General features: G+C 44.0%; 1 protein-coding gene across 8 annotated transcripts in view; it reads right to left on the bottom strand.

Moving 5' to 3' along the window:
* LIMCH1 (LIM and calponin homology domains 1) overlaps positions 1 to 24,546 on the bottom strand; it is a 308,724-nt gene that overhangs the window by 153,291 nt on the left and 130,887 nt on the right. For all 8 annotated transcript variants that reach the window (XM_074992680.1, XM_074992679.1, XM_074992678.1 and 5 more), the window contains one exon: positions 24,032 to 24,101. In XM_074992680.1, the coding sequence (XP_074848781.1) occupies positions 24,032 to 24,101 (70 nt within the window). The remainder of the gene's footprint in view (positions 1 to 24,031; positions 24,102 to 24,546) is intronic.

The following is a 24,546-nucleotide window of genomic DNA, read 5'->3' as shown; positions in this document are numbered from 1 at the left end:
TTTTGAAGAAAATGGGCCATTCCCTCTAAAGTCACCTACTTAACACACCAGTATACCATATCTGCTGCCCCTCAGCTGACCTTCATAGCAAAATACAAAAATTAAGATCTACAGTTTAAAAAAGCTACTTTATAAATTTACTCTGTATTTTTATGCAACAATTAGGAGACCACACAGTGCGAAAAAATACAAACAGAGCATGAATACCCACTTAAAACTATCTAAAACAAAGGCAGTGATCCAAAATCTACTGTTTAAGGCAAAGTGTTTTAATAGCTAAGCCAAATATTTCAAGTTTAACATCTAAAGTTATTCACATAAATGACTACAGTAGATCTTATTAAAAGCCAAACATCTTAGTAATCAGAGACTACTGAGTAACAGGACCACCAAGGACACACCAAAGACAAGAATTTAGCATTCAGACTTGTAGTACTGTTTTTACAAGATGCTTTGCTACCAAAGTACATCCATCTGTACTGAAAATAATGACTGTAGGCGGTCCATATTATTTAATGATGTTTGAAGCCACAGATCAAAAAGCTGTAGCCCCTAAAATAATTCAAGTAAAACAGCAGTCATAATTAAAGCCCCAACATAAACAAACTGTATTTGTAAACATTTATATACATCTACACAGCGATATGCATCTTTAAATTTCCTTTCTTCTATTGACTTATGCTATAGCTTAGCCCATTCTGTTAACAGTTTGTCAGAAGCAGCGTGTGACGCTCCCTCTCTCTGGAAGATTGTGGTTCTGTGATAAAGTCTATTCCCTATTTAACTAGCCTTTCATGGTCAAGTCCAATACCCTTGGGCCCATACACTACACACAGTATTTGAGGACCATTGGGTTACCTGTGCGCAGAAAGCCTGATCTCTCCAAGTTCCCCAGCAGTGGCAGCTGGCAAAGCCGGGAGGGAAATGACTCACTTTATTCTCTAGCTAAAGCAGCACTGACCAGCTCCAGGGAACAACCTTCATCTTTCCTTTGTAACAGGCTGCTCTCTGATAAGCTAGTCAGGGTGGGAAGGGAAGTAACAGGGGAAATCCTAGAGACCCCACCCATCCCAGACCACCCACTTTCCCAAGACTTCAAAAAACTGGATGAGGTAATTACTTGGCAAAGTACTGTACTACCAATTAACCTAAGCAGCTTGGGCATGTGCTGTATGTGTTTTACCAAATTACTATCCAGGAAAAGAGCTCCAGGGTGCATCAATGCTATGGACTCCTTATCAGTGCAATCTCACTCTCCCACTGTTTCCAAGTACTGCACAGAGACAGTGGGAACAACGAGTGAGACTTGCATATGGTTTTCCAAAAATACAGAAACTGATTTTATAGAAACAAGGCAGAGGAGGTAAAATCTGGTCTTCATAATATCCTGGGACCGACATGGACACAACAATACTGCATAGGAGAGTCAGTTTAATCCAGTCACACAACAACTGCTCCCTAATTATTGTTTTAAGAAACTCAACTATTCTGGAGTTACCCTTTGCCTTTATTTTCCTCAGTGGTTTATTAGCTGTCCTGCAGCTCCAATGCAGAAATGCATTTTAACTAAATTATATAAAAATGAAAAGACTTTTTTAAAATATACAATTAAAATAAAGGAGCATCTCTGCTGCAAATCACTTTATTAAGGAAACTGCACACACAGAAGATCATATGCCCAGGATTGGGAAAGAGCTGGAGTTTTGCTAAGCATTTTTAAAGAAGTTTCAACTATAATGCTGCAAAAGAAACACATTTAAAATAAAAATCAGCACCACGTGAAACATTTGAAAACGAACAGACTGTCTCCAGCTGGCATTCTCACACAGCTTCTTGTAAACATAACTGCTATTAATGTGATTATATTATTTCTTCCTTTTCTTTTTCTTGTCAAATGAAGCAACCTTTCATTTAAAGCCAACAAACTGTAACGATTGGCCAATACTAACACTATAATCAGCAAGGAGAACAAAAAGTTAGGAAAAGGACTGCTGCACTACATGGCCGCAGAGTTGACTGCCACTAAGCCCACACTCTATCCATTGCAGCTGCTGTAGTTGGACCTCAAAAATGCAAGAAGCCTGGCTCTGGGGACTGAGGGTCTGGCACTAACTACAACAGTTGTACCAAATATCTATTCCCAAAAGCTAAAAACAAAATAGCTACAGCCGCCAAAGACTCATTCCTGCTCAGTTCACAACCTTTGGGAGAAGAGTAACAAATTCCTTTACTCCTTTTAATTTAAACATCTACTTCTTACTTGCCAAAGAATATGTTTTAATCATCTTTCATGTTCAGGGTTTGATAAACATCAAAATCTCTCCACTGCTGCTACATGACACCCAACTTGCTCTTCCCCAATTGTGTGCCAATGAGATAAAATATAATACACTCTTTAATGCGAAGTTTCTTTTATCATTTTAGAAGCATATCAAGTTCACAAATGTATGAAATTAAGTGTAAAAAAACTGGCTTACAGATGGGATGCATGCAAGCCACAAGATGAACTGAATTCACAAAAAGGACTGGAAACTAGTATGGGTAATGGGAACACCCACAATTACAATTACATGGGGTTTTTTGTTAAGTTTCTAAAAGGATATAAACTTTCACGCTTCATTGTATAAGCCATATATTAGCTGCTGAGTGGACTGAATTAAATCAAGGCAATTTAAATAATCAGGTGGAAGCCTCAGTTAAAAATCAAATTTTATCAACTTTGCCATTCGTACTTCTGCAGTTTAAAGAAAAACTGCACCCTCACTATTTAACTTTCAAACATGCTGCTTTATTACTGATCCCTTACCCTTCTCCCCACCCCACTTCTTTTTCTTTTGGTGCTACCAAGGTGGATAGACTCAAACATGAATGATTTGAGAACTGCACCCATCACAGGTCAGGTAAAGGGAAGTTATAAAATGGGAGTATGAAACTACCCTGAGCTGAGCACATCTTGAAGAAATACCTGATGGTGTCTCCTGAAGTCACTGCTTGGCTCCAACGCTTGTAATTACTTTGCTAGCCTCTTGCTACAGTCACACAGCTCCTGGGATCCTACTCAATCAAGCCCTTAATACAGTATCTGACCTATTGTGCCATATTTATAAAGCTTGATCTCAAATGTTACAATTGGGAAAAAAAAACCATCTTTTTTCATACAGAAAAACAGCCTTTAATGCAATACTTTAATGGAGATTTGTGAATTCAGTATTTTTTTATTTAAATGTTTTAAGAGTTTATAAATTTTAGCTTTAACATATTTTGTATTAAATTGACATTTCATTTTAAGTAATTTTCTTTTTAAAAATAGAAGACAAAATGTAAAGTCTAATTTAAATTTAAAAAAAGATTCTCCCCCCAACTCCACAAAAATCAGTTTGTATCCATCTCAATTACTTAACAGGATAAAGGAGAAATGTCCCCAAAGATGCCGACTATTCACTGCTGCAGGGTGTTTGGTGCCACTCTGCAGAATCTAGCACTGGCCACTCCGAGGCAGGACACCAGATGATATGAACCACTGGTCTGATTTGTCAGGGCAGTTTCTATGCTCTTACTGACGTGTATATACACAGATGTACATTGGTATGCTTAAGTTATACTTCAGGCTGAAATGTATAAGGCAGTTCTGAGACTGGGCATATGAATTAATATTTACAGCTTGGATACTAGTAAGTGGCCATGGCAATGGAAGTGATGTCTGCTGGATAAACCACTGATACTTCACCTCAGATTAGGGCTGACAGGCGTCAGGTCTTTAAGTCAAACTCCCAGTCAAAAGGGATCCCGTCAGCTCCAGCTGGCACTGATTGGTCTTCTAAGAGTATGGGTGATGGCACAGCGGGGGCCCAAGGCCAAAGGAGACTCCCTGTCTGCCCTGGCTATGTGTGGCTCCCAGAAGGGGCCACCCGGCCCCCATGGCCCCTAGGCATAGGGAAGCTCTACATGCTGCTCTTTTGCCCGAATTGCTGGTGACACAGCTCTCAATGTCTGGGAACTGGGACCAGTGGGCACTGCAGTGAGCACTGCAAGGACCTGCTCCCTCCCCCACTCCAACACCATGCCCCAAACCTCCTTCAACACCTAAACTCCCTCAATGAGCCTGTAACTTGCATCCCCCACCCCACACATCCCAACTTCTTTCTCCAGCCTGGAGACCACTCCTATGCTCCAAATTCCTTACCTCTGCCCCACCCCAGAGCCCACAGCCCCAGATGGAAACCTGATCCTCCCCCTCAGCCCAGGGTCCTCTCCCATGCTCTAAACCCCTTATTTCTGACAACCATAGCCTGGCACCCCTGCTCTCTGCCCCACCCTCCTGAATGAGAGTGAGGTTGGGGGGAAGGCAAGCAGGGGTGGGGAAGGAAATGAAGCAAGTCAAGGCAGAGGGCCTGGGAAAAGGGACAGGGCCTTGCCAACCCAGGGTGGGGCACGGGTATTCAATTGTGTGCAACTAGGAAGCTGGCAATTCCTACTTCAGATTTCAGTTTCCATCCAGCCACCTCAAAACCAGCATGTCTTTAATTTCTTCTTCTGAAAAGTTTTTCTGGAGTAGACTAAATACTTTTCAAAGGATAAAAGAAAGGAAAACATAATTAATAATAAAACATTCAAACAAAAACAGGTGTTTAAAGCCTGATCACTGTATTTTCTCCCCAACAGGAGTATTATTTCCCTCTAAGTAAATTAAATGGTATTGAGAAGGTACTTCCCTCCTGTTTGACCTCCCTTCTCACTGTCCAGTGAGTTGTTTTCATTATTCATCTAATTTGTATTGTATTTTCTGCAGGACAGAATCCATACTAAAGTGCTTGTAAAAACTTGAGCTACATTTATAGTCTACACAGAAATAATCATCAAGAACAATAGAAGCTGTGATTGAGGCTACTGGCTAGACTGCCTGAAATTTTTCACATTACAGCTTTGCCTACTCGGTATTTTGTCTGTGGAACCAAGAGCCAAAATTTCTAGTATTACCCCTCAAATTCTTCTTTGCAAAAACATTCACATGCAAATTAACGGCTGCTGAGAAGCTCTCTTTTAGATGTTTTCAAGTGGTTTAAGCATTCTAACACAGCTAACTATGACTGCACTCATTCACAGCTCTGAAAAAGAAAAATGTCAAAATCTGGAACACACGGAGCCTCAGTTCTCCAAGACAGCTCGTATTTTATACAGCACTTATTTTCTGGGACAGGACCGCTCAAGAGATTGGATAATGGTATTTAAAAAACACACATGATTAATCTCTGATGAGTTAAAGAGTAAAGACAGAAGAGCATTTAGGGACACAGGCATCACTCAGAACAAAACTCCACATAATACTTTGGCTAGTGTGATGACCCTGCTGAACAGGTGACTACAGTCCCCATCAAGCCTCTCCCTACTACACAGAGCCTTTCTACTGACCAGGAAGACAGAAGGACCATGACCCAGGAAGTGACCAAGCATTTTTAGGAAGCAACGATGACATGGCTAGTTAGGAGCTACAGAGATGCTGGATTGAGACACAATCCCCCCCAAGAATTGTAGGCAGAGCTAGAGCCCTGCAACCGACAGGACCAGCCTACAAGTGTCATATCTGGGTTGTGTCTAGTGGGAAACCAATCAGATCCTCTTGGGCTCAACCTGGCTCCCCTTCTTCTGCCCATGGGGTGAGCACTGCTGTGGCAGCATGCCTTGCTCCCGTTTCCTCACTGCACTGATTGAACTGTATTCAACAGCCCATGTAAGAACCTCTAATGCTTGTGTTGAACTGTAATTGTTTAAGCCTCTGTACTTAAGATGTTTTCAACCTTTCCCTTTGCTGCAAAACCAAAGCACTTCGCCACGTGTCTTTGTATGAACTGGGCCCACCAGAGCCTACAAGGCCTAGCGGCTAGATGCTATTATAGAGTTTCAGTAAATCTCACACACTACTGGTACTTCAGAGGCTTTGTGTACTCCATTATTGAACAGCCATAATTATACTGGCGATGGTAGAGGAGAACCAGAAGCCCACATGTAATTCTGAAATTAATTCTGCTGCAAAGCTTTTTTTTTTTAAAATAATTATACCCACTTGAAAATCTGCAGTTATACTTCAATATGAGTACCAGAACAAGTAAAAGTTAGGAGCTCTGACTTCAAAGTTGCAGGTTGTCAGCAATTTTCAGGATCCATCCTTAAGACTGATAAAAAGGAAGTGTGCCAACAATAAAGCTCTGGGGTAAAATTACTTAAAATTGAGCACCCCAAATAATGGAAATCATAACTCATCTTAAGAGGACTTGGTGATTCACAGATAATGCTGAGTATCTGTCCTTCGGGGGGGGGAAGGGGGAAAAAAAAAAAAAATCACATCTTCCTAAAAAGAGGATCACATTGAATACTCAAAACCTGAGGCCCTTGTATTCACTAGTGACCCTGAAAATTCAAGCCAGACATGAAAAAATAGCTTTTAAACACCTGAGACACATTCTTTGACTCTTCGTGGCATGCGATGGTTGGGGACAGGCAAAGGAGAAGACGACAGCTTGTTTTGTGATGATTCCCAAGTGATTAGTTTCTTCTTTCAATTATTGCTATTAAGAATATTTTTCTGTGAATGAGAGAATTATTCGTTCTACTTCTTCCATGTCTCTCAAGTCATACTCTGGACATCACGTTCCTCACAGGATCTAAAGTATGCTATTATAAACAAACTTTTTCATGCCTCATGTTTGCCTAAATAGGAAGAGATTAATCCAAGGAAGAAAGGTTCTGTTTTCATACAAGCCTCTCTAAACAGGTAAGGAAAAAAATGTTTAAAATAAGAGCAGATTACTCTCGGAAGTACTGATTATTAAAGTTTGCCATTGTATTAGCCTTTAATGCCATTTTAATGTGAAATAAGGCAAAAGTAATTTTACATCAGTCTGCTTCCGAATTTTATAAATCCTTTTTGGCAAGGACAATTAGTAACCTCTGGAGAATATCGCAATTCACCTACAAGTTTTCATGAATGGTTTTAGCCAAAATCTGTAGACTTTCTATATTTGGCCTTAGTTTCTATGTTTCAATGCCCAATGTCAAGGTAAGGCCAGGATTATTTCAAAAATAATTTACAGTGTATAGTCATTATCAGCGCAGTTTTTATTTTTAAACCTTATTTTATTTAAATGGGGTACATAAATTCCATAGCAATGTCAGAGGCATTGTGTCATACTGAGGATATATCATAGGATTACTGTGCTTAAGCAACAGCTACTGTCTGACCTTTATAAAGGATAACAGTACAAACATCCAAGTACTATACAAAAAGAAAGGGGATTTCCACTTCAGCATTCAGAGCAAAGCCATTGTTTTGTTAGTTCAGACACTGCAAGTTTATCAGCTTGTAGCACAGAATATTATCCTAACAGGGTTGTCTAGCACTATTTTCACCACATATTTACAGTACCATCTTATTTATCCAAAGAATCCTGCATTTGTTACAGTGACAGTTCTCTTTAATTACCTGAAACTTGAAATATCTACACCTCTGCACAAATGTCACCTTTTAAATGGCAGACCCACTGCATGCTTTTGCCAATTGTTTGTCACTAGGGTTGTCAACACCACCATTTGTGTTATAACTTGTGTCCCTCCGGTTATGAAACCACATCCTTGGGGGTGTCAGAAGTTACAAAGACAGATGTGCCGGTGTGCACAATGCTATGTTATCAGGCAAGCGTTGCCTGCTGATGTACGGTGGCTATAAAAACAAACAAAACAAAACAAACAAACCAATCTTACAGCAGCATTGGTACAGCTATAAATTCACCAGTGCAGACTTGGCCTAATCTTTGCAACGCCAAAAGAAGTTTGAAAACATCACCCGTTACCATCCAACACACCATCTGGGCTCAGACTGAAAACTTGTAGCAAGAAGATTGTTTACAGAATAGTTCTGCTGTGAAGGAGGGAGGCTGATGCAGATCTGGTGAATGGAGGTAAGATGTGCCCAACTGGCATGCTGCTAGCATGGAGAAAATGCTGCAGGAAGCATCAGTCCCAGATGTGGCTCTGTGTAGGCCTACAAATCAATGCTGAAGGTGGGTCACATTCAGCCACAGCTTGCTCTGACTTCACAACAAGTACATGTGCAAATGACATCAAGGCAGCTTTACCTGCTACCACAAGGTCTTCATTAAAAACAGAAACAACTCTACACACAACTGTCCTGAGTCCTGCCAGCTGGCAGGTAGGTCTGCCGTCCTGGTTCAGAGCACACAGGAAGACTATCAAGAAGTCTTCAAGAGGCTGGGTGGGAGCCTCCAGGACTTCTAATATCTGGACATCTCAGCACCAACGTAAAGCTGAGGAAATGATGGCTAAAACAGACCAGCTGGCAGTCCAGAACATACAAGAGCGAAAGCCAGCTGACACTGCTGCCAATTACAACCATAACATGAGGACAGGCTGCATCCATTCCACTCTCCCTCAAAACTGAGAGCCAATCAAGGTGAAGTAACTATGTTCAGAAGAGGTGATTAGAAACATTAAAATACTTGTAATACAAATGCCAGTGCAATCCACTGCTGATTACTATTTAGCTTTATGACAAACAATGGACTGCTCTAACCAGGTCAGAAGGCAAGGAATAAACAATCACTACTATTCTCTTAAAGTCTGAGGACAGATGCTCCACACCATGATGCTCAGTTCAGCTATAACAATATGCAGCTAGCATATTACACAGCAGGGTGCGGGAAGTTATGAAGAATTGTGATCTCACACTGGTTTCCTGGAACCTACTTACTGATTGCCTATTAAATGGGCTGTGAAGCATAAGAGACATCTTTGCAAATTACTGCTGTTAATCAGACTTTCAGTAACAGGCATGATAAGATGAGATTGTGCACCAGCATCACAAAGTTGCTACTAACAAAAGGAAACAGGAATTTCAGAGAAAGATAATCAGACAAGGCTAATTTGTATTTCACCAACTGAATTCTGAGTTTTGGACAGGTCTAGCCTAATTCAGGTTGAAGACTGGAGTTGGCAAGTTATTACCTTGTCAGTAGAAACTAGCAGAAGGCAAAAAGAGTCCCTCAAGAACACGGAAAGGGCAAGAGCACAGTCTGGAAAAAAAAAAGATCACTGTGGAGTCAGGCATAAACACATCCTTCCTATTTACTCTGAATTGTCCCCTTGCACCAAAGTTAGTCACCTCTCACTTTCAGCCAATCAGGTACCAGTTTCTGTCCAGGCCCTGCAATAAGGGTTGTGCGCTAGAGAGAAAGAAAACTGAAAACGGAAGACAGCAGATACAGTACAGTGCCATGGCATCCAATCCTGTGTGAGAGAAGCTCCTCATGACTGGGGGTATTACTATATATAAAATTTAAAAACATGCAGTCCTACTTAAAATCTAATGGCAAAAATGACTTTTCAAGAATACCTGAATCCCAATGACTTTCAGGTCCAAATGGCTTTTGGGAATGGGAGTTAGGCACTTTATTACCCTCAGTCCAGGTATGCTTAGTAAGAAAAAGATGCTCGAGACACAGAATGCTTCCTTCAATCTGCAGACCACAGCATGCATTCATGCCCACATTTGTTTCATGTACACACACAGTATACATCAAGTTAGTGGCCTATTTGTTCTTTTTATAAACTCTCAGTTGCACACAATATTTTGCAATACAAGCTGTATAACCTCTGTGTTGTGTGCAAAAAGCTTGGCTATAAGAGTAACCAGAGGTGAAAGCAAGCCAGTCCACTCTGGTGTGGTACTCCAGCAAGAAGCGTGCTGGTAGGGGCACTTGGCTGCAGTGGGAGGAGCAAGCACTCCCAGCCTGGTTCCCTGTAGGTTGCCCCTATCAGCAGCAGGCAAATTAAAGGGGCTGGATGAAGCTGCCCTCCCTTCTTGGGACTGCCCCAACCCCAAGGGCCCCCCCACTGCCATATCAAGTGGTGAGAGGCTGCTGCCACACATACCCGTCCCTGTATGTTGCTTCCTGCTTGCTGTGACCGAGGCGAGGGGGAAAAGTGCAGACCCTGCTGCATTCTCTTCTCTCCCGATTGCCCAAGGGAGGAACAGAGGAGGAACACAAAAGGGTCTGCATTTTTCACCTCACTCCCTAGTGCTAACAAGCAGGGACCGGTATGGGTGGCTGCAGCTCACTTACCCCCAAATGGCACCCACGCACCCCTCACCCAGCCCTGAGCAACCTACCCTAACTGTGCAACCCCCCACCCCCATACACACACCAAACCTCTGCTCTGAGCCTCCCTTATTCCTCCACACTTGAATTTCTTACAGGTACTGCTCTATTGCCAATCATCCCCACAGCCTCTCTCAGCCGGGGGGGCGGATTGTGTTAGGACAGTACCTGTAAAAAAGTAATTACTTTCACCCCTGCGGGTAATTAAGAATACAGCACCAGAGGCAGGGACAGACACATCGAACTTTTAAATACAGTCCTTCCCCTCAATGTTTTCTAGTGTGCTCAATGCAGCCTCCCAGAAAGCTGTTTACTAAATCTTTCGAGGACATTGTGGTTTGCCTCTCTTTGCACTGCTCACACTGTCTCGTTTACACGGGGCAATAGGGATGCAGAAACTCCACACTGAAAAACAATGTGTTAAATTCAAGAAGGTTTGTGGCAGATTCAAATTCATAAGAATGAGGTTAAAAAACTGAGTTTATTAAAAATCAAATTTATCTCTTAGTGTAGACATAGCCTTAGTGAAACAGTTTTTCCTCGCATCCAACCTACAGATAAGATATGGAAAAGAACTGTGCAAGGCAGAAATCTAATAGAATTCCTTTATCTTTCATCAACATAAACCTGAAGGGAAATCAGGATTGGTCACAAGGGTCAAGGAGATCTGCAAAGCAGTGAAGCTAAGGCAGCCTATTTAATTGTAACATGAGTAGTATGCCAGAACATTCTGCTGTGCCCAATACTAAAAACGTCTTTTTAATTGATGGGTTTTGCAAAGCTGTCTGTCCTCAGCATATTACTCAAAAACAAAAACAAAGGACTATTAGCAAGCCACAACTATATTGTTCCGAAAGTCTCAATAATACACTACACATGTATATTCAAACTGAAGGCATTTTCTGGTGAACCTAGAAATTTTTCATTTTTGTTTATTTTTTAATATGTAAGTAATATTGGGAATAGCTTCTATGAATTACCCGATTACTGCAGCATATTTAAAATGTTTTATGGATTAAAATCACCTCAAGGAGGCCGCGCCTACACTAGCAAGTACATTTGAAATTAGAATCGGAAGACCGAGCTCTTTCAAAAGAGCCCGCAGAGCATCCACACACAAGACGCACCCTTTCCAAAAGTAACTTTAAAAGAACCCCTGCGTTCTTTCGAAGTCGGTCCTCCATTCCCGGGATGGGAAGAGCGCCCTCCTTCAAAAGATAATTTCAAAAGAGAGCAAGTGTAGACACTCCACAGCCTGCTCATTCGAAAGAGGGAGTCCTCCATGGCACCAATCAGCTGGCAGGTGGCAGGGCCACTCACAGCACAGACGGAGCTCTATGGTTCTAGCGTCTGGCCACGCTTAAGAGGACGCAGGCTCCCAGAAACCCTCAGGCTGGAAGCTGAGAGCATGCAGCCAGCAGCGAGGCCACACTGCTCTCCAACTCGCCAGCCATGACGGCCAGCCAGTCCCCTACACCACCCAGACCCACGGCCAGCCACCCAGACCCCCGCCCACCCCAGGGGCCCTCCAAAGACAGTGGGGAGTCATCCCAGGAGGTGTGCCAGGAGCCAAAGCACCAAGCCCCCTCCTGGACAGAGGCTGAGATCCAGGACCTCCTCTCCCTCTGGGAGGATGAGGAAGTCCTCCAACAAATGGGGGTCCGTCTCCGCAATGCGGTCGCCTTCCAGCGGCTGGCAAAGGGGCTGCTCAGCCACGGCCACCCCACCCACACACCGGACCAAATCTGGTCAAAGGTAAAAGAACTGAAGAAGGGGTATTGCAGGGCCCGGGATGCAGCCGGGCGGTTGGGTGCAGCCCCCACAAGCTGCCCCTACTACAAAAGAACTCCACCACCTCCTGGGGCCGAAGGAGGCTGGAAACCGCACCCCCCCCCATCCTCCTCAACACGTCCGTTGGTGACACTGAGCCAGAGATAGCAACAGAGGGCGAGGAGCACCCGGGGTCATTAGCCAGCACCAGGTGACCATGGACAGCACAGCAACTCAACCCCACCAGCGATGATGAGGGCTCAAGCAAGGGGGCCCTCACCATTGACCTCCCATACAGGCCATCCAGCCGGGCCCCATCTGACCGTGCCTCGCCTACCTTCCTGGAGGGACCCCTACGTAGGCAGCATGCACACCACCCTCCCTAGTGCCCAGGGAGGGAGTGTCAGGTCCCACCCTGGGTGGCCACAGGCATCCCATACGGCCACCAGTCCAAGTGCACGTGGACCCTGGACAGCTATGTTCCTGGGGCTCTCAGGGGATGATGTGCAGCACTCAGCACCACATAGATGGGACAGCATCAGGGGCTGGCCGGACTTGGAAGGAGCAGGGAACAGTGGGGGGGGGGCGCATTCCCCATACCCCTGTGGGGCACCCAGGGACATGTACCCTGGGGGAGCAGGGGCTGGCACGTGGGGGCCTGCACCTGGGACTAATGGGCCATTCCCCCCTCCCCTTCTGTCTCCACACCTCCTGCAGTCAGTGGAAGGACCAGCCCCACCATGGAGGACGAGAGGGAGCAGCCCACGTCCTGAGCAGGGACCGTGAGGGGTTGCCACCGGGCTATCTGCCAGCACCACCAGGGCAGTATCCCCTGCCACCTCGTCGCCACCCACACCACAGATTTGCGGGCCCTTACTGGCGTGCTGTGGGAGTAGCTTGCCACGGAGTGGCAGGCCTGGGACCAGGTTGCGGCGAACATGGACGCCCTGACCTGGGCCGTGGTGGGCCACCTAAACCCAGCTGCCACCCCATCGCCAGCCACTCCCACACCCACACCCCTGCCCCCACCCCACCATCCCTCGTCCCTGTCACCCCCCCCAGTCCCTGTCAGCCTCCCCACCCCGACATCAACCACCTCCCCAATCCCCCAGTCAGTCAGCCTCCCCACCCCGACATCTCCTGTCCCCCTGCAGTGACCCCCTCCCCACAAGCCCGACCTCTCTGCCCTTGTCCCAACCCACCTGCCACCGTCTGTCCTGATGCAGCTGGGCCCATATGTTGATGGCCAGGGCTGGCCAAGGTCAGGCCATTCCCCCCCACACCTCCCATGCTGACCCCAGGAGCCACTCCCCAGCAGCGCCCCTACCTCCCCATGCCACCCGCCCCAGCCCAGCCACGACAGACCACCCAGCCCCGGGGGGGAGGGGCGGACGTGGGCGACAGGGATCCCGTCCCTCAACTCCCATAAATGAATAGGGCCTTCCGCCCTTACCCTCAGCCCTCCCAGGGCCCAGAGGGTGACCACCTGGGGCCACAACGCCCCTGTACATAGTTCCCCCCCAGCCCTCCTTTCTGTGATACCCATCCCTACACATAGGCAGCAAAGTAGTAGTATCAATTCAGTAAAGTGTTTATTTCATGGTTCCATCTGGGTCTCCTGTGCGCATGTGAGGGGGTGATGGGGTGTGCGTACATGGGGGTGGGGTGGTTACTGCGGTTCCTGCTTAAAGGCCTGGGCAGGGCCTGCTGTACCCACACCCCATCCTGCTGGGCCTAGTGGCATGGGACAACAGCGGGCTGCTCATACCTGCGCCCTGCCTCAACAGCTCACCTGTGCACGAATGGCTCGTGCTTTGCCTCCATGAGGTTGTGCAGGGCACAGCAGGCCCCAACCACTGCCAGAACACTGCGGAGGCCAACCTCCAGCCTCATGAGGAGGCATCTGAAGCACCCTTTCAAGTGGCCAAATGCCCACTCCACCGTGTGGCAGACCCAGTTCAGCCTCTCATTAAAAACGTCCTGGCTGGGCTGTGCATGTCCCGTGTATGGCCCCATGAGCCAGGCCTGCAGGGAGAAGGCCACGTCCACCACGATCCAGGGTGGCATTGTGGTGTCCCCAATGGGGAGTTCCCGCTGGGGAATGAAGGTCCCCTTGGCCATGCGGCGGCCCAGCCCCGAGTTCCGGAACACCCTGGCGTCATCGGCACGGCTGGACCAGCCCACACAGATGTCCTGGAACCGACCATTGGCATCGACGAGTGCCTGCAGGACCACGGAGTGGTAGCCCTTACAGTTTATGAAAGCCCTGCTGCTGTGCTCTGAGGCCCGGATGGTGATGTGTGTGCTGTCCAGGGCCCCAAAGCAGTTTGGGAAGCCCAACTCCTCAAAGCCCCAGATGGCATCGTCCAGGTCCCTGACATGCACCAGCTGCTGCAGGAGGATACCGTTGATGGCCCAGACAACCTGCAGGGAGCGGGAGGAGGATGCACTCATGAGCATGGGGTGGGGTGTAGTGTGCCCAACCATCCCTGTCCCCCGCAGGGCAGGCCTCCCTGGGGCCCTGTCCCCTTCCCTGTCCCGTCCCCAGTGGGGGCTGCCCTGTGGTCCTCGATGGTGCCCCACGCTGGAGTGCCCCCGCATCCCTGGAGCCCCACACGTGCATGGCTTACCTCATTGGAGGACAGCCCCAACGGTGGCCCTGCCCACCCTGAATTGATGGCCAATGGATCGGTGACTGTCTGGAGTGGCCAGTTTCCAGAGGGCAATGGCCACTCTTTTCTGGAGCAGGAGCGCTGGCCTCATGCGGGTGTCCTGGTGCTGGACGACTGGGGTGAGCCAGTGGCACAGCTCTAAGAATGTCTCCTTGGTCATCCGGAAGTTCTGTAGCCACCAGTTGTCGCCCCAGTCCTCCAGCACCAGCCGGTCCCACCAGTTGCTGCTTGTGGGTAAGCTCCACAGGCAGCAGATGCCCCGGGGGACCGGCTGGGGAATCGCGCCCTCTGGATGACTTCCAGGAGGTTGGCTAGTAGCCTGGCTGCCCATAGGCGCTGCTGTGCGCAGGCCATGACCACAGCCAGTGCGCTGGCCACAGCCTCAATGGGGATGGAGGGCTGCTCGGGTTCCATGGGGGCCCAGAGTGCCTCCTCTGATCCTTGGTGTGCGAGCCTGGGGACAGGTGGCTGGCCCTCAACATGTGCAGGCTGATGTATGGGATGGGGGCGGGGGCTTTAAAGGGACAGCGGGCTGTGGTCCCAGACGAGCTCATCTGCCATGCAACCCTGCCTGTGGGACTTCCTGCGCCTGTACTTTAGAAAGAGCGCCCTGCATAGCGTGGACGCTCATTTTCAAAATTGCACTCCGGAACTTTCAAAAGAATGGATTGCACCTTCGGTCTCTGTTTTTCCTGTGTGGATGCTCCCTTTCGAAAGAACAGCTTTCGATGTTCTGTTTCAAAAGCCGTCCTTTCGAAAGGGGGCTGTAGTGTAGACGCAGCCCAAATGAATAGAAAAGCTACAATTTAAAGATTACCACCTTTCTTTTCTGATTGAACAGAATGCCAAATGATATTCTGTTGCATATGCATCCTTCTCCTCTGCAAATATTAGGTCAATTTAAGGTTAAAGTTGGATAGCTGGAGAATACAATGTAAGCCAATCCAGTAAGTTAAGTCTTCAGTAAAGATACTGCTGTCAGTGTCATGATTAGCTTCAAACATTAAGTGTGTGAGCTGGAGCCAAATCCATCAGTGCAATAAGCACATACAGCTCCTCCAATAAATAATGTCCACAGAGAAGCAGACATTGACACAGACATTTCTGCCAGTGTTGCATTTGGCCTGTTTCTTCTTTTCCAGATTGAGGAGAGAGACGGCTTTATGGAGAAAACTTGTAGGGTTACTAGAAAGCAATAAACCTATCAATCGAGGTCAAAAATAGCTGATTTTCAATTTTAAAATTCAGTTTTACTGTTTTACATTCCCCCTCCCCTGAAGTGCTATTTCCTTGGACTTTTCTGAGTTCTCTGCTGCCAAGGACCCTGTTTAATTTTTGCAACCAACAGCTCTTTTATGTACTTTTCGATGGTGAATTTGTCATACCATCATCAGAATCAGTTCACACTCCACTGAGGAACAAATGACGCTAAGAAAACCTCTCTGTCCACTTTTACTCTTTCATACAAAGCAGAGATTAATATGACCAGAGCAGGATACATTCAGTCACAGAACACTATGCAATTTGTAACAGTGCTCTGTCCCCTCCCAGGTGACACCAGTCCAACAGAAAGGAAAAATGGTATGGAAATTACATTTGAAAAAGAAGTCTGAGGGGTTGGGGGGAGAATAAGGATACAATGACACATATCAAATAAATTAAAGACTGCATTTGGTTACAGCTGGAATTCAGCTCACATTACTGATGAGCCAAAACATACAATGCCGTTCCTGACCACTGGTCACACCAGAGGTACCGTTTTAGTCAAATTTTCAGATGTTAATATTAGGGTCCGGCACAGGTGGAATAAATAAAAATGACGACTATTTAGAATGGCACTGCTGATATCACAGAATCTGTGGCCAACTGCTGAAGAACTTTGCTATGTGTATGTTTACCATTTCATCCATCACCTTTCACAAGCATTTCTGTGGCTATCAATGCCAAGATCTACATGGGAATTAAATATAAATAGAAGTAGAAGTAAAATTCATAGCCATCAAAAACAGTGATTCAACTTAAGCAGTGAGACTTCTACACAGAAACAGCTGGACTGAGAGACTGTTTTGTTCAGAGATAATGCCATCAGCCATTAAAGCATGTGTAGAATAGAGACACGCAAAATGTATCCTGTATCATGATACCACGAGAAATATGTCACAACTACAAGCCACTGACTTGCAAAAAAGCAGCAAGAGGGGAAAAACTAAGGGAATGTACTTTTTGTAAAGCAGTTAAGAGTTAAAAATTTAATAAAATTGTTACAGATCATTTCCTCTTTCCCTAAATGCCCTGACTGTTCTCCATAACAATGTACACCACTGACCTCCCATAAAATTAAATTCTTTATTGCATTTCCTTTGGAAGATAATAGCGTCGTACAGGTTGCACATTGCTGGTCTAGCCCCATTGGAACCTGACCAGTCCAGAACAAATGTGGCAGACCAGGGAGGTTCCCTGCCACCAGTCCCAAAGTGCCTACTGCAGGCACAATGCTTTGGCTCCCCGCCCCACTAGGTTCTTTGCCTAGCTGCTGCCCTTACATTATACTGGGCTCCGGCTCCTGCTGTGGGGCGTCAACTCTAGTCCCATCCCTTCACTGCCGCTACGGACCTGGCCTGCCGCTAGGAGACTCTAGCTCCCACCCCGAGCTGTGATAGGGCTCCAGTCCCGGTCCTGAACTGCTCCCAGCCAAGCTGCCCACCTTGTTGCAGCTAACCCCCTCCACCACCCTTAGGCTCCCAGGTCTGGGAACATCAGTGGTCCTGCTGGACTATGGATGTTGCCAGACCAGAGTGAGACAGTTTGGGGAAGCACAACCTGTATATTTACGCTGTGACTATCATCTCCCTGGAAATAAAATATTCAATTAATTTATTGGACTGAATTCACAAGGTCTTAAAAGCAAACATAGTTCTGAAGTATCTATGAAACAACTTGTAAATTCAGATATGCACAGTTCAATTTCTAAAGCAAATCCCAGATAGCTGCAGTCTGCAGCTATAACGCTTAACAAGGCTTCTAGCAAGTACCTGAAGTTTACTTTGCCAAGACAAACTTTCAAAAAAAAAATCACCTACTAAACAGCCTCTTTTTTAAAAAAGGAACTGGTTGTTTTAACATCGTATGTTATGATTCTCTACTTTTTGGTGCATGAACTGGAAAGTGACCATCTGTCCCGTACTGGGCAGGACAGTCCCAGATCAGGGACACCAAAAAGTCTCTCTTTTTTTTTTTTTTTTTTTTTAAAAAAGGGGGGGGGGCAGGATTCATTGTCCCGTATTTGCCCTGCCCTGCCACCTTAGGGAAGCAGGAGGAGCATGAGCAGCTGCCACATCCCCAGGGCTCCCAGGGAGAAGGGTGTCTGCAGCTTCCCTGGAGCTCTGGGGAAGGGCCAGCAGCTGACGCTTCCCTGGGTTTCCTGGCGAGCGCTGGCAGCTGCAACCTCCTTCTCTGCTCCCCAGGGCTTGGAGGAGCTGCCCCTCCCCCCATGTCTCCCTGTCCCATATTTGAGACAGGGAGATATGGTTGCCCTAACTAACTATGAACTCCGGTGGGATTTGGGGAGATGCTTTCCTATTGCTAAATTTCACAAATATTTTAGAGCTATGTGCAACACTTGAGTTGAAAATTAAATATTGCAGTATACACAGATGTTTCTTCATTAGTGCTGAAAAATGAGCCAATATAAGAGCAAAAGTTCAGCTCCTCAACTTTGTGTTGGCTATTTCCTACTATTATATTAGGCTCTTTCACACAGACTCTGAAGTAAACGTCTTAGCTCCCGTGGGGATAGTGCAAGGAACTGAAGTAATGCTATAAACTCGACTAAGCCCTGCCAGACTAAAGATAAGGCATAACCTTTTTTCTTTTCTCACAGAGTGACATTATTCAGGGACAAGGAGGAAAATCTAGAAGTGAAAACTTTTTCCAGACATAATAGAGTGGTTACCATTGAAAAGTCAGCATTTATCTTCAGTGATATCTAAAATGGAAATTTATGAAAATAAAGAAATACATATAGCACTGCACAATGATATGAAAGAACTATTGGCACAAGCCAACTTTTTTAAATAGTGACCACTTATATGTGCTACACTACATGGATAAAATTAACAGCACCTAGATCTCAATACGAATGCTGGTTTCAGGAAATTGCTAAACCTACTCTAAACCACTGCTCTTTTCAACACAAATTCATAACTTTAACTGGGCCTCTATTCAGTGAAGCTGACAGAATGTCCTTCCAGACGTCCATAGTTAAAACATAAAAATGTGAGTTTCTGGAAGGTTGACAATACTAACAACCGAAAGTCAAATATCAGCTCCTGGCTTGAAGATCCATGTTTCCAGAATAAGGATCTTTTAAATGAAACACTCCATCACTATTACTGACATAATACATTATTGGGGTATTCAGTACATTTGATTTTTATAAGCAAAGATGTATTTTCATATTGACAAATAAAATACATTTTCATTCCTGCATATGCTTATCAAATGTTAATAGGTGCTGAAACATTGTAGTCCCAATCCCAGTCACATGCCAACATTTTGATGTCCAACTTTCATTTGGTTCTAGCAGAGCATAAGTTATAGGCTGCTGTTAACAGAAGCAGCCGCCACCCTGAATTTGGAAGCAAATCAAAATCATACTTGACAGATGTGGTTTTGAACACACTCACCTATGTCGACAGTCAAAATCCCATACTGTGATCTCCGCAGGGATTGTTTTGTCTTTGGATTTCTTACTTGTACAGCACCTAGAAGAACAGGTCCCTGATCTCTCAATCTCAAAATAATTATGAATCAGCTGTTATCCTAGCGTGCACAGAATTATGAATAGTGTCAGAGAGGCAGCCGTGTTAGTCTGTATCTTCAAAAACAACAAGAAGTCCTGTAGCACCATATAGACTAACAGATATTTTGGAGCATACACTTTCACGGGCAAAGACCCACTTCATCAGACATCTGTTAGTCTATGAAGTGCCACAGGACTTCTTACAGTATTATGAATGAATCAAGAATCATGCCTCATTAAACCATGTGCGGAAGCCAACGATAACAGCTGATATTTCAGAACAGCTTGAGATGTAGCCATCTTTCACTAGGCTCTAAACCCAAAACATCTCAGTCAGTAGATAAAATAGATTACCCATGTGTAATATTTTCAAGTACAAATTCTAATCTTCTGAGAAGCCACCAAAATGCTAAATACAAGTATGTGGGCAACAGCCATGAGGAGTCCACAGAATAAATCTGGATGTGCTTAGTACCTCCTACCAAGACTGAAAGCCCAATACCAACAAATTGGACATAGCGTGCTCTAGCAAACCCACGCTAAAATGTAAGTGCCACCTTGTGACTTGATTGAGCTAAGTTGTTCGTAGAGCTTTGTACTACACAGGAGTTGCATTGGCCATTTGGTTTTGGAGAAGCTAAGCAAAAAGTATATACTCCCAAGTTATACTGAAGCTTTATGTCCAACTCAAAGAATTAAAGATGGATGCTTATTCCTCTACGGCTGTACCAAATACTCATTATGTCAGCTACTATGAGTGTGCAACAGGAAGAACAAAGAATTGAGTTTCATCAAACTTGAACAGTAGCTAAAGAGTTTGAGCATTGATGTTCTGGAAGTATGCAGTCATGTGCAGAATACTACAACTGGATGCACGTTAAAATGTTGTAAAAAACTTACCCTATTTTTCCACTAAGAAGTTGTAAACCAGAGCTACAACTTTAGGTGGAACCAGTCTCTGGAGTTCAAAATAAAGTATTTTTTTCATTGAGAGTGGAAAAGATACTGACTTTCTAAAGGCCATTTCCACCCTATTGTGCATGCACTGAGGTGAGTCATACATACTTCTTTCCAATTCATTCGCCCTGGTGACTATATACTGTGTCAAGCCAACTGCAGCTTACATAATAAACAAGATCTTATGACAAAGGAAGGAATGTCCCTCAGGTGCATCAGTCAGCTAGCTAAACAGCACAGCTGCATCTGGACTACAGCCTTAATATTTCTGATTTATTCAGGCATGTGTCATGATAGAATGAAGAGAAGAGAAAAAGTAATGTTTTACATTTTATAAAGCTACGTATGGGGTCCACTCATTAAAAGTATATTTTTGAGTACTGACAATAGACTAGAAGCCCGCTCTTCTTCCTATGGAAGTCAATGGTTGTTTTGGATTTGTGCACAGCATTTATAAAATCAGCCATTCACTTTGACATTCCACAGTGCTTATGAAAGACAGAAGTACTGGTTTTCATGTTAAAAGTCAAGGGGACATTTACAATGCTTTGGTTTTCAACCTAGACAGATGTTTTCACAGTTAAATTCACTTTTTAGTTTTAGGAGGTCTTTTCCCCCCAGCCTACAATTGTACTGGATAAGTATTTAAAAAAAAAAAAAAAAAAAAAGAAAAGATGCACAAAAATAGAAAAATTACTTTCAAACCAGTAAAACGCAACTCACTGCATGAGTAGCAACTTACAACCAGATGAAAATTTTCAACTTAAGGCAGCAAGAGTGACCCGACAATACACAGTGAAACAATAAAATAACATTGTTCCTTTCAATAAAATCAAGTATCCTGGGTCATCACAAGCAAATATAGGGGAAAAAAAAAGTCAACAGATCACATCCAACTTCTTAAAACACAAGGATTTAAAAAAGATGCTACTGTTTAGAAAAAGACCAAAGAACAGTATTTCTACAAGTACTCTGGAATTTTAAAGTGTACTTGTTAAAAAGTCAGAAGGGATAAAACATGAATTTCAGAGGTGAGTGAGCGACTCACTAGAAACTCTCACAGAATAGTCACCATCACTTCCTGATTCCATGCACAAGGGTGAAATCCTGAAACTGTGGACCATTTGTAAACTTCTACACATCAGTAGAGGCTGAAGTAGCAGATCTCCAAGGCCTAAGAAGTTACGGTATTCACCAGTAGTACAGACAGACAACTGAACATTTTGAAGGCAGCTTTTTCTATAATGTAAGGCCAGGCAAATAAGTCACCCACTGAGGAACGCATGCACGCACACATGCACACAAATGTTAAGCCACATCAATGTTTCTACATAAATTGGTAATGTTTTAACCTGAAAGTTTTGCAGAGGAACATTACCTCAACCACCAGCAGGCATTTCATATGGAATGTATGTAAGTAACCCCCATTGTTGCTGCGCTTTACACACCTAAATCTACGATGCAATTACTGACAGAACAGACACCATAATTTATACAGAAATAGCCCAAAATTAGAGTTCATACCCAGAGATATTATTCAGTGTAAATGTAATGTGCAGTTTGTGTTTTGAGGTAACATCCAATTAAAAATACTGAGCCCTCTCCCCCAAAAAAGTCATTTTCTTCTTTTCAGAAGAGGGTTCATACATTCTAAGGTTAGAGTGTCATTGTGATCATCTACTCAGATCTTCCCCAAACTCCTAGAGCAGGTCTTTTAAAAGAAAGCATCCAATCTTGATATATAAATGGTCAGTGATGGAGAGCCCACCATTACCCTTAATAAACTGTTCCTATGGTTAAGTACCCTCTCTGTTAAAAATTTGTACCCGATTTCCTATATGGATTTGTGTAGTTTCAACTTCCAGAGACTGGATAGTGTTACACCTTTCTCTGCTAGACTGAAGAACTAATTTTTAAGACACTAGCCAGGTCACCCCTTAACCTTGTCTTTCTTAAACTAAGCAAATTGAGCTCCTGGTGCTTTTATAGCCATTAGCCTATCACTATACGGGAGATTTTCTAATCTTTTAATCCTCCTCATTGGAGAAGGTTCAGAGAAGACCAATTTATCATCAACATCCTTCTGGAATTGTAGACACCAGAACTAAACATAGGGTTTCATGCAACAGCCGCACTCTGTTCCTGGATGTGTACATTTGTATTCAGCCATATTAAAATGCACGTGGATCACTCAGTGATTTGTCAATTTTGTATTTTACCACTTGCCCAATTTTTGTTTCACCTGCCAACCTTATTCGTAATGATTTTATGTTTTCTTCCAGATTATGGATAAAAATGTACAATGGGCAGAACCAAGAACCAAACCCCGCCCCCCCGTGGGACTCCACTGGAAACAGACCTCCTCAGTTATGATTCCCTGTTTACAATTACATTTTCAGACTTTCAGCCAGTTTTTAAAACCACATAATGTGTGGCATGTTAATTTTATATCACTCTAGTTTTTTATTTTTAAATCAAAATGTCATCCTGCACCAAGTCAAATGTCTTACAGAAGCCTAAGCATAGTAAATCTACTCTAGTATCTATCAACCCAACCTGAAATCTGATTTTTAAAAAAAATTGTATCAGGTTAGTTTGACAGTATCTATTTTCCATAAACCCACGTTGATTTGCCATTACTACACTGCTCTCCGTTAATTCTTTATTAATGGAAGCCTGTATAAGCCACCCCATTATTATGCCCAGGATCAATGTCAGGCTCACAAGCCTGTAATTATCTAGGTCTTCCCATGAAGCCCTTTTTAAAAAGGTACATTATCTTCTTCCAGTTTTCTGAAATTTTCAGCGTACTCTAAAACTTTTTAAAAATCAACATTAATGGTCCAATGAATGCCTCAGCCATCTCTTTTAAAATGCTTCTATACGAGTTATCTGGATCAGCTTCTTTTAAAACATCTAACTTTAGTAGCTTCTGTTTACCATCCTTTGGAGATGCTAGTGGTATGGAAAGAAAGTTACTGACATATGAGACTATATCAACCTTTTTTCCCATAAGCGCAAAAAGAAATATTTAACACTTCCAGTTTTTTTGTTTTGTTTTGCATTACTATAGAAAATTCTAACATCTACATTTAGTAATGGACCCATAACATTGCCAGGAATATTTTGTTCTTAATGTACTCTTGAAAAACTCCTTAACTCTGCTGATTAGAGACTTCCTCTTTGGGTTCCGTTATTAATTTTCAACAATTCTTAACTTCTGATCAACTTGCCCTTTCTTCCATTTCTCTCTCAAGACCCCAGGTTGTTGTTTTAGCCAGAATTAAACAACAAAATTACTATGCATTAGATGAGGCACCCAAGACAATCATATTTTCATTCTTGAAAGTCTAAACAATCTTGGTTCATCAAGTCTTTCTGAAATGGACCCCAGAACTCCAAAACACATACTTCAGAATCAGCACATTTCCATATGCCCAGAGGAGAAATAGTATTAGGATTTGAGTTCTCCTGCTTCTGTTAAGTAGTAAGACTGAAATTCCTGCACAGGCACTTCAGGTTTCAGTGGGAATGTCTGAGTTTAATCAGAAGGAAAAAAGCTCACAATGCTGTAGAATATATTACAGGATCAGAAGTATCACTTGTGAAATTGGGATGTTGAAAAGAACACTGAAAGATTTATCTTGATTTAAGATACTTACCAACCCTGCAATAGGGGTCGACAGTCTATTGATCTTTTTTACCAGTCCAGGCTTTATTGCATTCAACAACCTGTCATGAGAAAGAAATATTTCATGTGAAAAATGAGTCACAAAATGTGTTAAAACCCTTTTGCTTAGCATGTAAATAACTAGAGTGTGTCCCTGACAAGGAAGAAACACGTATAAAATAATTAAACAAGTATTAAATAAAAATTCCCCAAATCTATAACTCTAGATAAGGTCAGCGTCTAAGTCCTTGTTAAGTTTTGACTGAAATCAGATCATCACACTCCACATTTGGAAGGCCAGATAGGGGGATGGGGTGGAAAAGTCAGGGTGCTTATTAAGGAATGGGAAGGAGAGGATAAAATGGCAGCACACCTACTAAAGGGATAAGGAAAGGGGTGTGCCCCTCCAAGCAGTCAACAAGACCGACCAAATTTTTCCATATGCATTTTGAGGGTAAACTAAGACCCTTAAGTTCTCCCCTCTCAAAAGGTATAAGGCAAATAAAA

Source organism: Carettochelys insculpta, chromosome 4 (genome assembly GCF_033958435.1).
Source record: "Carettochelys insculpta isolate YL-2023 chromosome 4, ASM3395843v1, whole genome shotgun sequence".
In the NCBI taxonomy this organism is placed as follows: Eukaryota; Metazoa; Chordata; order Testudines; family Carettochelyidae; genus Carettochelys; species Carettochelys insculpta.
This window is presented reverse-complemented; position numbering and strand designations above follow the sequence as displayed.